Raw genomic sequence first — 13,721 nt, forward strand, 5'->3', positions numbered from 1 at the left:
TCCTTATGGTCTATATGTGCACCTCTAAAATTACTAATTAATAGTTAAAAAAGAAAGAATAGTTTCAAATGAACAAAGCAAAATAATCATAAAACAAAGACAACTTCAATTTTTACTTATTCTGTAAGAATAAGTAAAAATTGAAGTTGGAGATCCTGGAAATCAGGTATTCCCCATTAACATATACAATTTTTTTATAAATTCTGGTTAATTAAAGAGAAATACTGAATATTTGCTTGCTATGTTTTGTGAGTCCATGACAGTCAGAAACAGAAATTATTTAAAATTATAAAGCTTTGAAACAACAAACTTTATCAAGAACAAATATGTTTTTTTTTTAACAGTTATAAAATGCAAATATTTTCAGTCACTCTTCCAGCCATTTTAAGTCACTGGTGCTGATGTTCTCACTCTGATCATCAGACAATATTGTTAGAGACTTCTGAGTTAGATGGACTCTGTGTTTGTGTGTGTCTTTTGTGCAGCATCAAAATGTACGTTGACTTTGTTTATATCTTTTCAAAACATACAAAAAACTAACTGTGACTAATTCTTGTTTAAAATATCTTAAACCATTTGACCTCACATAAATAGTCCGCTAAAGTATAATCCACAGACTTATCAATGCATCCATGTCATATGAGAACTGCACAGAAGGATTATTATAAAATACCTAGCTTTCACAACAGGCAGACATAACAGCACATTCATTATTACACTTCCACACAAAAAATAAATAAAAATATAAACTACAGTAACATATTACAAACAAAAATTTAGAGAAAATAGTTTATAAATTTTTACAAAATCTGGATAAAATGTGATCTTCAGAGCAACAAAACAAAGCAAATAATAAAAACTTCTTGCACAATTCTACGCAAGAAGACTGACTTTTCATTATTTTATTTTGTTTCCTTTTTGACATTCTAATCTACAGTTTTACAAAGAAAACGAATTAGGAAATACATAAGACAGAAATAAGCAAACAATCAAGAAGCAAATGAAATAAAATAAAACTATACACTAATATAATAAAAAAAATATTATAATATACTGTAATAAAAAAAATGAGTAAGTTAATAATTCAAGTGCCCTCATTATTTATAGTAGACCCTTCACACAAACATCATCTTTCAATCACTCATACTGTGACTTAGTTCATATGAAAAAAAACTCCACTACAGTCAACATAACCCTTAGATAAAAACACACACCCAGTCATCATGACTCTTTAAGTAGGTAATTCTACTGAATACACAGAAAAATAATGCTAACAATAGATCCTGCAGATAAAGAAATGTCAACATTCCAACTTGCATCATCATAACAAACCATGCTTCCTACTTGCCCCACTGAAATTTTTTTAAATTAAGCATAACTCAAGAATGACTCAACCATCTTTAAAAGATTTTCATATGCACAACTTCAAATACACTACTAGAGCATATCTAAATTCCAATGAAATTTAACCAGTAGTTTTGGAGATTTTTGAGCCAAAAAATTTGTACATAGAACTATAGATATATATATTATAAGGAAACCAAAATTTAAGTGAATGGTATTTTCATACTCCTCATACCTCAGAAGGTATATAATTTTTTTCACCCCTATTCCCACCATGCAACTGAAAGTAATACTGTACTTTTATTTGAAAAGTCAGTCAAAATCATAATATATAGAGTATGATCATTAGATAAACACAATGGTATGGGATATAATAACTGAATTGCTCTGAGCACAAAATATTTTACCTTAGTCAAAGAAAATGCAGCTTCAACGTTATATTGAACCTAAACATTTAACGTGTTTGTGTGTGTGGAAGGCTTTTCCCTCTATTGTAATATAGTCAACATTTGCCAACCATCTCAAATTTAAAAATCAAAAATCCATTATTAGCCGCACTCAATTACTAAAGATAAATACAAGAAAATATTATGAAATAAGTTTTAAAATCTGTTCATCAAATATGGTTAAGTGTTATTGTTTCAAAAGTAAATTTTTAAATTTAAATAACTGAAATTGTATTTTAAAAAGAATACTTAGTACATTTTTATTTCTTACCGTTTCCACCAAGAGTTGTGATTGATTTGTGCAAGTTCAGGTTGAAGTAAAGCAGAGTATATAAAGCCTGGATCATCATCAGGGAAATAAGTTTGTGGGAATAATGGGTATCTTCGATCTGGGTATCCTTCTTGGGGCTGAAAAAAAACACAAATAAATAAATTAGAAAATTTTATCTTTTTGGAAATGTGTTTATATGTTAATTATTTATGAGTGTATGTGAGAAATGTTTTAAAGTTAATGACTTGCCATAGCTATCTTTCATTTCTTCCTCCTTTGCCTTGAATATTTTCCATTATTTCATTAATGCCCCCTTCTCAACCTTCTTTTTAGTATTGTATGACAAACCTGGATTCATTTGTGACATATCTAGTATGACTGGTTCTTCTTTTTTCTACTTCAACACATTTCTTTTCGCTCCTGCTCTTAAAATTTATTCTTCATTTCATCAACTTAGCTTATTTATTTATTCACCTTATTACATAAATAATGAAAAAAAAAATCACTTGCTGGTAATTATAATCAGGAACAACTGATGATGGCACAGTTGTTCAACTTGGAAATTTGTATATTGTTATGTTTAACCATATACAAACCTCCAACAGTTTTCAGCTTGATTTTTGAAATAAAAATTTATGGCACTTTTATTTTTCTTAAAGGGGGAGGGAGTTATAGACATAGTTAAACGTATGAGAAAAACCGGAAAACATAGTAAAGACCAATAAATAAATTGAGGAATAATCAAAACAAATAAACACATTTAAATAAATAGAAATCTTGAAAATGAGTAATAAATCAGTGTTAAAATTAACTTAATTTTATTAAGATATAAGAATATCGTACTTAGTTAAATACATATTATTGAAAAAAATTTTAATATGTTTAAATTTTAAATGTTTCAATATTTTTCAATTGTAAACCTACATTTTATTTTATTAAGGTGTATTATTAAAATTTAAATTTTTTATAACTGAAATCTGTTCTACATGAATACAACAAATTTAGAATTATATTTAAGTGTAGTTTTTCATCTTCTTTAATAGTCATTTATTTAAACAAATTTACAAGTATATTTTGTTGCAAGTAGAAACCAATCTACTTTTCCCTTTTCATGCTTAGTACTAAATCCTAATCCAGCACCAGATGATATCAATTTTGTTTCATATAGTGGGTACTATAAATTTCTTTGTGGCAATTTTTTAATCAGTTATGGTAATGCTGTGAATGAGTTACTCAATGAAGATAATGAGGATTGCTTTTTGTAAGTCTCAAAAAGTAGCCCCACCAGGTTGGTCTAATGGTAAATTCATCATCGCAAATCAGCTGACTTTAAAGTCAAGAGTTCAAAGGTTCAAATCCTAGTAAAGGCAGTTACTTTTATACTAATTTGAATACTAGATTGTGGATACCAGTATTCTTTAGTGGTTGGGTTTCAATTAACTATACATCTCAGAAATGGTCGACCTGAGACTGCAGAAGACAACACTTCATTTACATCCAATACATATCATCCTCATTCATCCTTTGAGTAATAACTTACGGTGGTTCCGGAGGCTAAAGAGAAAAAAATGAGAGTCTCAAATGTGAGTCATCAGTAGATGTTAGGGCAAATTTTACCAAATTTAACTGGGGTCAAACCCAAGTTAAATTTGTTTCTCTTTTTTATTAGTTAAATGATAGTTTTTTAACTTCAAAGAAGTTGGGTAAATTTTTTGCCACTTCTTTAAAAATGGATTTTCAAGAAATAAGATAGTTTAGTAACTTTGAGAAATTGGTAACTTCTTAAAAACGTCTTCAATGAGAAATTAAAAAACTTTTCAAATTGTAAAAATAGTTTATTTTTTAAAAATAAATAAAGGCTGAAACTAATTACAGTTAACACCCTCCCAATTTTTTTTGATTAATAAATTTTACGATACGGAAAGATGCCAAGCTTGACCAAGACTTGAAAATCTAGAACTTTTCAGGTAAAAGGCAAGCACTTAAATTGCTTAACAAAGATAATATTAGCCCTTTTTATATTTTTTCAATAAAACTGCCTTTTGGTGTGCCAAAATTTAAACATATTTAGAAATTATAGGGTAATTTTTCATGGTATAGTGTTGTTTTCATGGTATAAAACCTGGAATTGTTTCTGAATATTTCAGCTCACCAAGTCACTGAAAGAATTAAAAACTTAATATATATATATATATATATATATATATATATATATATAGAAAATATAGGGAAAATATAGCGACTAATGTAATATATTATTAATTTATTTTCTTTAATAATATGTTTATGACAATAATTTCGAAAAACTATGCTAACATGCCAAACTTCATAATTAAAATAACAATACGATTAATAAGATTATTATTATAAATAAATAAATTATAACAAAATTGTCACATACCTGTGAAAAATTTATAGAATTGTAAACTGGGGTTGGTGGTGGAGGTGGTGGATAAAATGGCAGAGGGGGAGAATGCCTGGGGGGTCCGTAGTTGAAATTGGGGTGATATGGCGGACCATATCCATGGTGTGGTGGCGGAGGTGGTGGAGGGGGCCTGGGCGTAGTCGGTGTCTCTTTTCTGTAAACATAGAATAAAAATATTATTGATCGAGAACTCAGTAAAATTTTATATATTAGATTTAAATTGATAATCATTCTATTACACACAAAATCAAATAAAATATCATTTACTGTTTCATTTATTGTGTTATTCTTCAAAATAGAGTTTTTTTATTTGAGTAATATATATAAATTTTATAATTAATAAAGAATTTATTGAAGTGCATCACACCAGAATATAGATAAATTATTGTACTGCTAATAAGTTATATTTCCCTTACTGCAGTTTTTTGAGATTTTTTTTTTCGCTAGTATTTTCATAACATTTATAGTCAGGTTAACCTTTAATCACTTAAATATGAATTCATTAACATGATGAAGCAATCTGTGTTGCAAAATCAGTAGTAAAAAAGAAAAACAGAAAGATTTTCATATAAGGTACATTAAGTGAAATATTTTATTAATAATAATTTGTATAGATCTTAGTTCGTATAATTTAAATTTTAGAACGCTAAGTAATGTGCGGAGAAATCTTATACCTCCATGACAAATTTTGTATCTATATGAATTGTAATTTCTTTTTTTGCCCATAGATTTTCAATTGAATCAATACCAGGGTAGTCACTAATCCAATGGAACCTTTTAATGTTAGCTAGATGATGTACTCATCACTTTTCAATTTATCATCCCCTGTTAGTAATGAACTAAGTAAGGCCTTTAAATATAAAAAAATCACCCAAAAGACTTTTCAAATGTTTCAGTTATTGTTAGGTATGGGCTGGAAATATATTATTTATATCTTTAAAGACCCTCAAATACTTAACCTGAGTTGTAAAATTTGTTTAATTACCTAAAAGCATTATTCTTTAATCCATTTGCATATACTTTGGCCCACATGAACTTTTGTTTTGCTTATTACTGGCACTAAAAGTTGCTGTTTATCAAACTATAAATAGTATGATCTATACGTAACAATAAATAGTTTCCTTAAAGACTTTGTTCCACTAGTAGAGTCTATGATTAATTTAATTTTTTTAACTGATTCTGTGATAGACTAGTTTTTTGTAGCTATATTTATATTTTCAATAAGGTGATAAGAAACCAGTATTTAAACTATTTAAAAAAAATATTTTTAAAAAAATTTCACAATCCATTATTTGATTTACAAGATATAAAGTGAAGATAAAGTGATTTTATAACACAATGCTATTTAACGTATGCCCATTTCTTAATAAACAAAGAATACAACCTTGCATTACTATGAGAATATTAGTTATATTCAATTAATTGAGGAGAAACAGAAAATTTCCCTTGTTTGATTAATTTACACGTTAAAGTACAAGAAAAATTTATATAAATTAAGAATACCGAAGCCAGTAGAATGTATCTTGTTTTTAAGCCTATAACATTTTAAATAGATTTTATTCAGAAAATTTAATTTCGTAATGATTACATTTTCTTTTTCTTTAGTTTACTCATTGTTATGAAACTCTTTCTTCATATCTTATGAATCACACTACCTTCTGCTAGTGTTTCTTACTAACTCACATAAGAGTATATGAAGAAAATTGGTTGCAATAAGCTTTATTCACAAAGAATCTTTTATTTAAATTGCGGATTAGTTCTTATTTGTAAAATACCAAAAGTAACTTACTTGTCTTTATTATTGGCTGTTTTTTTTGGTTGAAACATAGATTCTAGTAGTTATGTGAAAACCTAACAGATCTTAATTTCAACAAAATTTCTGTGCTCTGTCATTTTTTCTTCCCAAAACAATATAAAACAATAGGAAACAATACAAAAACTACTCATTTGAAAACAATTACTGTCATATTACGAGGGAATTTCAGGTAAATCCAGGACTATTAATTTTTAATAAATGTAGATCACACTTATGATAGTAAAAAATACTTTTATTTATCAATGTAATCCCTTGCTACATTTTATCCCAGCAATTTCACTATTGCCTGGATACCGGCAGTGTAGAAAGATTTGTCATGTCGAAACCAAGTAAGACTGACCAACTGCTTCACTTCATCGTTGCTGTTAAAATGCTGATCTTCCATGAAGAATTTCAAGCCCCAAAAAAGCTGAAAATTGCTGGGAGCGAGGTCTGAACTGTACAGAGGGGTATAGCAATAACTCCAAACCAAAATCTTGTAGCATGCATGTCATGTGGTGGGCTGTACGTGGTTGTGTATTGTCCTGCAGAAACAGAATAATTTTTAATGAACACATCAGGCCATTTTTTTTTTAAAGCATTGTGACACCTTGAAGAACTTTCCAGTAGTACCCACTGTTAATATTGATTCAACGAAGTAGAAAATTGACATGCATGATGCCATTTTTATCCCAAAAAAACTGAGGCTATAACTTTGATCACTCTGAACCACATCGACTGGGATTGTCACTCACTGATGTATGGCCTTCTTTAAAATGTTTGCACCACTCAAATGTTTTACTGCGACTATGAGTTTCATCACCGAAATGTGCAAAACGTCGTGAATAAATCTCACTGGGTTTTATGCCTTCATTCACAAGAAATCTCATTACACATATCCATTCATTTCATTGGACACCATGTTCTTTGATTGTTGTTGTTGTTTAACATTGCTACATGTCAGTGCACCATTCGGAAATATCTGACACTTGTACATTACGTGTACAACCAACAGATTGCACAGGAATCTCCATTTACATTCTAGTCTAACAAAAGTCCTGGATTGACATGAATGTCCCTCATAATTTGATGGAATACGAGTTTATAATACTATCTTTTTCTACTATTACCAATACAACTTCAGATAATCACTATACTCATATAAAAATTATCGTAGTATGTGGTTTTTAAGAGTCTTGTTTAGGATTTTAATCCAATAATCATTTAGCATAGCTCTCTCTTTTGTTAATGTTCAAAATTTAGTTAAATTAATAATTACTTTTCAATATTTCAATAAAAATCGAACTTATTAAAATAGATAAAGGAATTAAGTACAAGAAATTTTTATCAGGGTGTTATGTGGCATAAGAAAGTTACAAGAAAATATAAAGAAGTATCACACAAGGTGTACCTATACGCTAATTTAAAATATGGGGAGACTTGAAGTACTTATATAGACTTAAAAGAAGATAGGAAGAGGAAACAGGAGAAAAGTGAATTGAAAAACTTGGAGATGAACTTTCTTAGAAGCATGATAGGCAATATAGAAGATTCATATCTGGTAGGCAAAATTAAGTTTTCAGAAAGGCATAAAATGTGTTGGATATAGTAGGAGAGTAGGACTCAGATGGTTATACATTTTAAGCTGGTGAGCAAAGAAAGACAAGCATTGAATATGTTGAATTCAAATGTAAATAAAAAGAAACTAAGGAAAAGGTGCCATCTTAAAGAGGATATTATGAGTAGAAGTATATAGAGGTAAATATTAATGAAGAAGAAAGGGAGAGGAATAGAAAAAGATTGATATCTATAATTCAACATGATATTACAATTTAATTTACATTTTGTGACAGAACTAATAATCATGTATATTTATTCCATTACTTACTAATTCTCGTTATTTGTGTTTTGAGGTTGTAGTAACATTTCTCTTTAACACGAACACTGTAGGAACACATAGAATAATAAACTTCTTACTAGTATTTTAGCTCTCCAATACACCTTCATTCTTTCACTGTGCCACTTCTTTCTTCTTACCACTTTAGGTTAGCACATTTTTTCTTCTCTTTCTGGATCCCTTTGAATTCTAACATTTGTTTCCTAAGCATTCTTCTGTCTTTTAATTCCATATTTATGTTTTCTACCCTTAGGTCCTCTTTAACTTGCTTGAACCATTTAATGTTTGCCTTGTTCCCACTACACTTGTCAAAAATTGTTGTTAAGTCTGTTTGAATTCATTTTCTAAGACATCTTTAGAAGCTAGTCTTCACTTAGAACACTAACTTCTAAGTTAGTTCTAAGAATCATGAAAGCAACTCCATGATTTCATAATTCTCTCTAACTCCTGGTAAAGTTCCTCATTCTTCCTTAATTTCCAACCATTGTTAGTTTTTCAGGCCATAGGATTTTTCTTAGTAAAGTATCCGTCTTCAGCAATTTCCAGTTTATCTGTATACCCTTGGTTCAGAGCTACACATTCTGAATACGTGTATATGTTTTAGTAACACATTTATAAGATTGTAATATTTTTTAAAAAATGAATTACAAAAGTATTGTGGCAAGTTATAATTTTTACACTTCATTTTCGATATGGATATCATGACGTAGGAAAGTAACATTTTGTTAAAAATTCAGTTTGAAGTGGAAAAAATTAATTGAGTGGAAACTTATAAAACCTAAGCCAAATCTTTTAATTAAAAACACTGATTTTGCTAATATTTATAATTTAAAGGGAATGGGTTCACATTAATTAAAACAGTACTGTATATCTGTATCATGATTGTCAACAAAATCTTTCTAAAACTTTTCTTAATTATTAATGAAAAAAAGATAATTAACATTATACATTAACTGTATTAGAATTGTTGTTTAATAACTTAAAAATAAAAAAATGAAAAATACAAACATAAAATCTTATATATGATTATAACAAAGTAAATAATATGATTACTAAAAATGAAATAATATGATTATTGGAACAAAGTTGAAATTACAGACTTCGGTTTGAAGTCTTCTCTTGACTCATCGCTAAGAAGTGTGCTGTAGTCATAACTCCATCTATCAACAAGGTACTGAATCAAGTGCCTGAAACAATATTCATACAAATTACATCAGCATCCTATCAGTGAAATATTAAAAATTATACATAAAACTATTAATTACTGACCTTTTGCATATTATTCACTACAGTTTATACAATAAACTAAAATCAAAACACAACTAAAATCATACACTTACACAAAAAATAGTAATGAAATGTATATGCATAAACTAATTTAATAGTACGTAGCTGAATTACATTTTTGATATGTTTGTTTCTACATTATTGATGTTTGGAACCTCTGAAGTTTTTAAAAATATTTATACAAATATCCCATGATAAATGTGGAAAAACTTGTCTTCATTACCTTGTTTAGAAAAATGATGTGATTTTTACTGATAAATTACTGAAATCGTAACTTTACACCTGATTTATACCACTTTTTTATTGACTTTTTGTATAAAATCATCAATTTTACTACAAAATTAGCATTAAGTACTCTTATAACAATAAGAATATTTCAGAATTATTTACATTAATTTTCAACTTAACGAATAATTATCATTAGTTTTATAAAAAAATTACTTATATACCTGGTGTTAATCATAATTTCTTCACAAGTCCATTCAATTTGTTTTTTTACAAAAAATATCACTAACTTTCCACAGCAAAGATAAATCTCCTTTGCATCCATCTTGTTGAATTTAACTTTTCAATTTAGCCTGTTTACAGTTCGATCTTGGCAAATATATTCAATTTTTTCTTTTTTACGCTTACCAAAACATTTTGATTTATGTTCTAGAAACTTCTAGGAAGTTCTACAAATTTCTAAAATGTTATTGTGTTCAAAAATACTCTGGAATATTCCCAAATGTTTCAGAATTTTAACCTTTTACAATGTTTTAAAGTTCTCATACCTCACACCTCCTGCAGTGGTTGCGATAGATGTCTAACAATGGACAATATCTTTGCTCAGTTAGTAAGTAATAATTGTTCCAAGTTTGGTTGAAATCAGTTCAGTGGAGAAGATGTGAAACAAGCAAACATATATATATATATAATTTTTTTAAAAGCAATTCTTTTAAAAACCATACTCCTCTGTACAAATACAAATTACATTATATTATATTTAATAGAGCAATCCTAAGTACAGAACAAATGAAATAGGATGACTTCCCTTATTTCATTACATAACTGAAGTGCTTTCATAAATTTGATTTGCATCATCAGCTGCATGCATTATATATATATTACAAAGTTAGCCATTTCATTGATTTTACTTTTACTCAAATAAAAGTAACATCAGTGAAATGGCTAGCATATGATTTTGCTTTGCTAAAGTTTTTGTTTTTATTTTAAATGTTTTAACTTTTAATTATTTAATTTTTATCTTTGTTTTAATTTCATTTTTCCTTTTTAATTTTGACTTGGTTAATTTTAATTAATTGATCTTTGTAATTTTAAACAATTTTTTTATGGTTTTGTAAAATATATGTACAATGCATGCAACTGATGATGCAAATCAAATTTGCGAAAGCGCTTCTGTTATGTAATGAAATAAAGAAAGTCATCCTACTTCAATTGTTCTGTAATTAGGGTTGATCTATTAAATATAAATTAATTTATATATGTATACACATACACACACACACACACACACATAACATACAAACGACTTTTGTTTATATTCATAAAAATGAATGTAAATATAAAAACAAAACATGAACTTAAACTTCTCTAAGAAAAATATAACTGCCTTCAAACAGGTCTACTACTCAAAAAACTAAAAGAGTCCTTTTTTCAGCTTCTTCAAATTTTGATTTTTAGAAGTCATGGCCAAATTAAAAACTAATAATTGTACTTTCTACTGCTTAATTCAGAGCTGTCTTTAAAACAGATTAAATTTAAGGATGACTGAAAAAGCATTACAAATAATTTTTCATACTACTTTCATAACTAGTTAGAATATTGCTATCATGTCAAAAATTATCCATAAAGATAAACATATGAGTAGTTTCTGACTCAGAAGACTGTAATAAAACATTATGATCTGGCAAAAATCACTAACAAATTATGGGTGTTGCTGTGTGTGTGTGTGTGTGAAGGTGATTTATCAGGATATGCAGATACTTTGGCAGTTCATTCTACATGTCAAAATAAAAAAAAACATAGGTCTGGAAACACTTCGTTAACGAGTTACGACTAGCAATAAATTTTGCCTAGATAGCATCTCCTCAAGTGAAATGAAGCCATACAGAAATCTTAAGACGCAAAAATATAAGGTAATTTGATGGTTTCATATGAAATTCAATCTGAAAAATTAAAAATTTCAGTAGTTTTAATTTAAATACCAAAACTACTAAAAATTACAGTAGTTTTAATTTTAAAAAAAAGTATTAAAACTACTCTAATTTCAGTAATTTTTTACAAAATCGGCAAACTTTACTAAAGGCCATTTGTATATATATGTATGTGTGTGTGTGTGTGTGTGTGTGTGTGTGTGTGTGTGTGTGTGTGTGTGTGTGTGTGTGTGTGTGTGTGTGTGTGTGTGTGTGTGTGTGCGCGTATGCGTGTGTGCGTGTGTGTGTGTGTGTCGGCTGGCCTCCATTTTGTTTAATATCTCAAGAAGTTATAGATATAAAAAATTAAAATTTGGTATGACTTCAATATGTTGGGTATTGATGTAATTAATTTTTTTTTTAAATCCCTCTAAGAGTTGAAGAGATACAGTGATAAAATTATATATAATGACAAAAAGTCCAAAAAATGTTTTTTTCTGAACTATTTATTGACTTTTGAATGTAATTAATATACATGAAATATATTATTTTAAAAAATCATCTTCTTCAAAAAAAAGGGGAGCAAATATATGAATTTAAATAAATACTGATTCTTACGAGTTGTTTATTCTAATTTGTAAGTTACTTATAAGTGTAAAATATACTTTACTGACGCTAAAATCTTCTTTTTAAAGTTTTAAAAATAGTTAAACAATTTTTTTTTAGTCAAAGTTTTTTAAAGTTTTACTTACGAGAGGTTATCTTTAAAGTAAAGAAAGTTTAATTGTAAAAAATTTATTCTGAAAACTTTATAAACATTTTTTATTTCTCTTAAACTACATACATTATACTACTTCTCTAAATAATCGCCACATGAATTACGACATTTATTGCAGCGATACACCAGCTTCGATGTACCCTCATCTTATTCTTCTGCCGCCAGTCCATTTAACCATTGATTAACAGCATTTTTAAGTTCATCGTCACCCGCGAATCGTTTACCACCACTTATTCAGTTTCTTTTTTTAATAAATTATCTCATGATCTAAAAAATCATTTAACTGATTTACTTAAAATTAAATTTAAAGATTTTGTTTTATAGAAACAATATTTCTTTGTTGATGATAAAATACAAATTAAAAAAATTAAACTGAATTTTCTGCAACTCATTTCATGTGTTTGTATTGAAACAAAGAGAAGTTGGTGATAAACACCGTACTTATTCGAGTACCCCCCCGCCGCCGAATAAGCCCCACACCTCGATTTTCCGGACCGAAAATCTAAAAAAAAAATCGAGTATATACCGGTATTTGAAAGTGCAACAGATATGATAAAAAATACGAAAATATTCAGAAAGTAAAGCATTTAATTCGTTCATTTAAATTACAATATTAATATTACATTAATAATTAATTACCACCGTAAGTACTAGTTTAGTTCAGAATCAGTAGTACAGTAAAACGAAAAGAAAGTATCATGTTGAAAAGTATCATTTCAATGTGGGATTTTATTTTTAATTAATCACTGTCACTGTCAATCTCTGTAGAAGAGTTACCGGTAGTCACCACGTCGCTCTGCCAAAGGTGATCCGTCTTCACTACCATCAAATTCATTAGATATTCCGCATTTTTTAAACTTTTCCTAATTCCGTGGAAATACCTTCCCAAGCATCTTTTATCCAAACACAAATTCGGTTAAAATCTGGGCGTTTGATTCTTCCTGTAGGCGTAGAAAGATATTTTCATCAGCCATCCATTTACTGTACAGTTGTTTTAATGCAGATTTGAACGGTTTATTAATGCAGACATCTACTGGTTGCAATAGAGATGTCAATCCGTCTGGAATTATTACTTGGTCTACCATACCCTTTTTTAAAATGTCTTTCACTTTATCAGTCGTATGCCCCCGATAACTATCCATTACTAGCATACCGGTATTTTTTTTTTATTAAGTAAATCTCCTGATCGCTTTTGCCACACACACCTGATCCGATCTAAAATTAAAGTTTCGTCCTTCCAACCTGATTCCTGTGCTCTGATAATAGCTCCATTTACCTGTACGGTAGGAAGAGTTTTTCTTTTAAAAACAATGTACGGAGGTAATATCGATCCATCAGAAGTA

The 13,721-nt window shown here is 28.5% G+C and overlaps 1 protein-coding gene across 2 annotated transcripts in view; it reads right to left on the bottom strand.

Annotated features, from left to right (window-relative positions):
- Positions 1 to 13,721, bottom strand: part of LOC142331214 (protein spaetzle 5-like) — a 238,633-nt gene that overhangs the window by 6,881 nt on the left and 218,031 nt on the right. For both annotated transcript variants that reach the window (XM_075376954.1, XM_075376956.1), the window contains exons 3-5: positions 9,279 to 9,365; positions 4,463 to 4,640; positions 2,062 to 2,198 (exon numbers count right to left, since the gene is read on the bottom strand). In XM_075376954.1, the coding sequence (XP_075233069.1) occupies positions 2,062 to 2,198; positions 4,463 to 4,640; positions 9,279 to 9,365 (402 nt within the window). The remainder of the gene's footprint in view (positions 1 to 2,061; positions 2,199 to 4,462; positions 4,641 to 9,278; positions 9,366 to 13,721) is intronic.

Source organism: Lycorma delicatula, chromosome 10, assembly GCF_047948215.1.
Source record: "Lycorma delicatula isolate Av1 chromosome 10, ASM4794821v1, whole genome shotgun sequence".
NCBI classification, from domain to species: domain Eukaryota; kingdom Metazoa; phylum Arthropoda; class Insecta; order Hemiptera; family Fulgoridae; genus Lycorma; species Lycorma delicatula.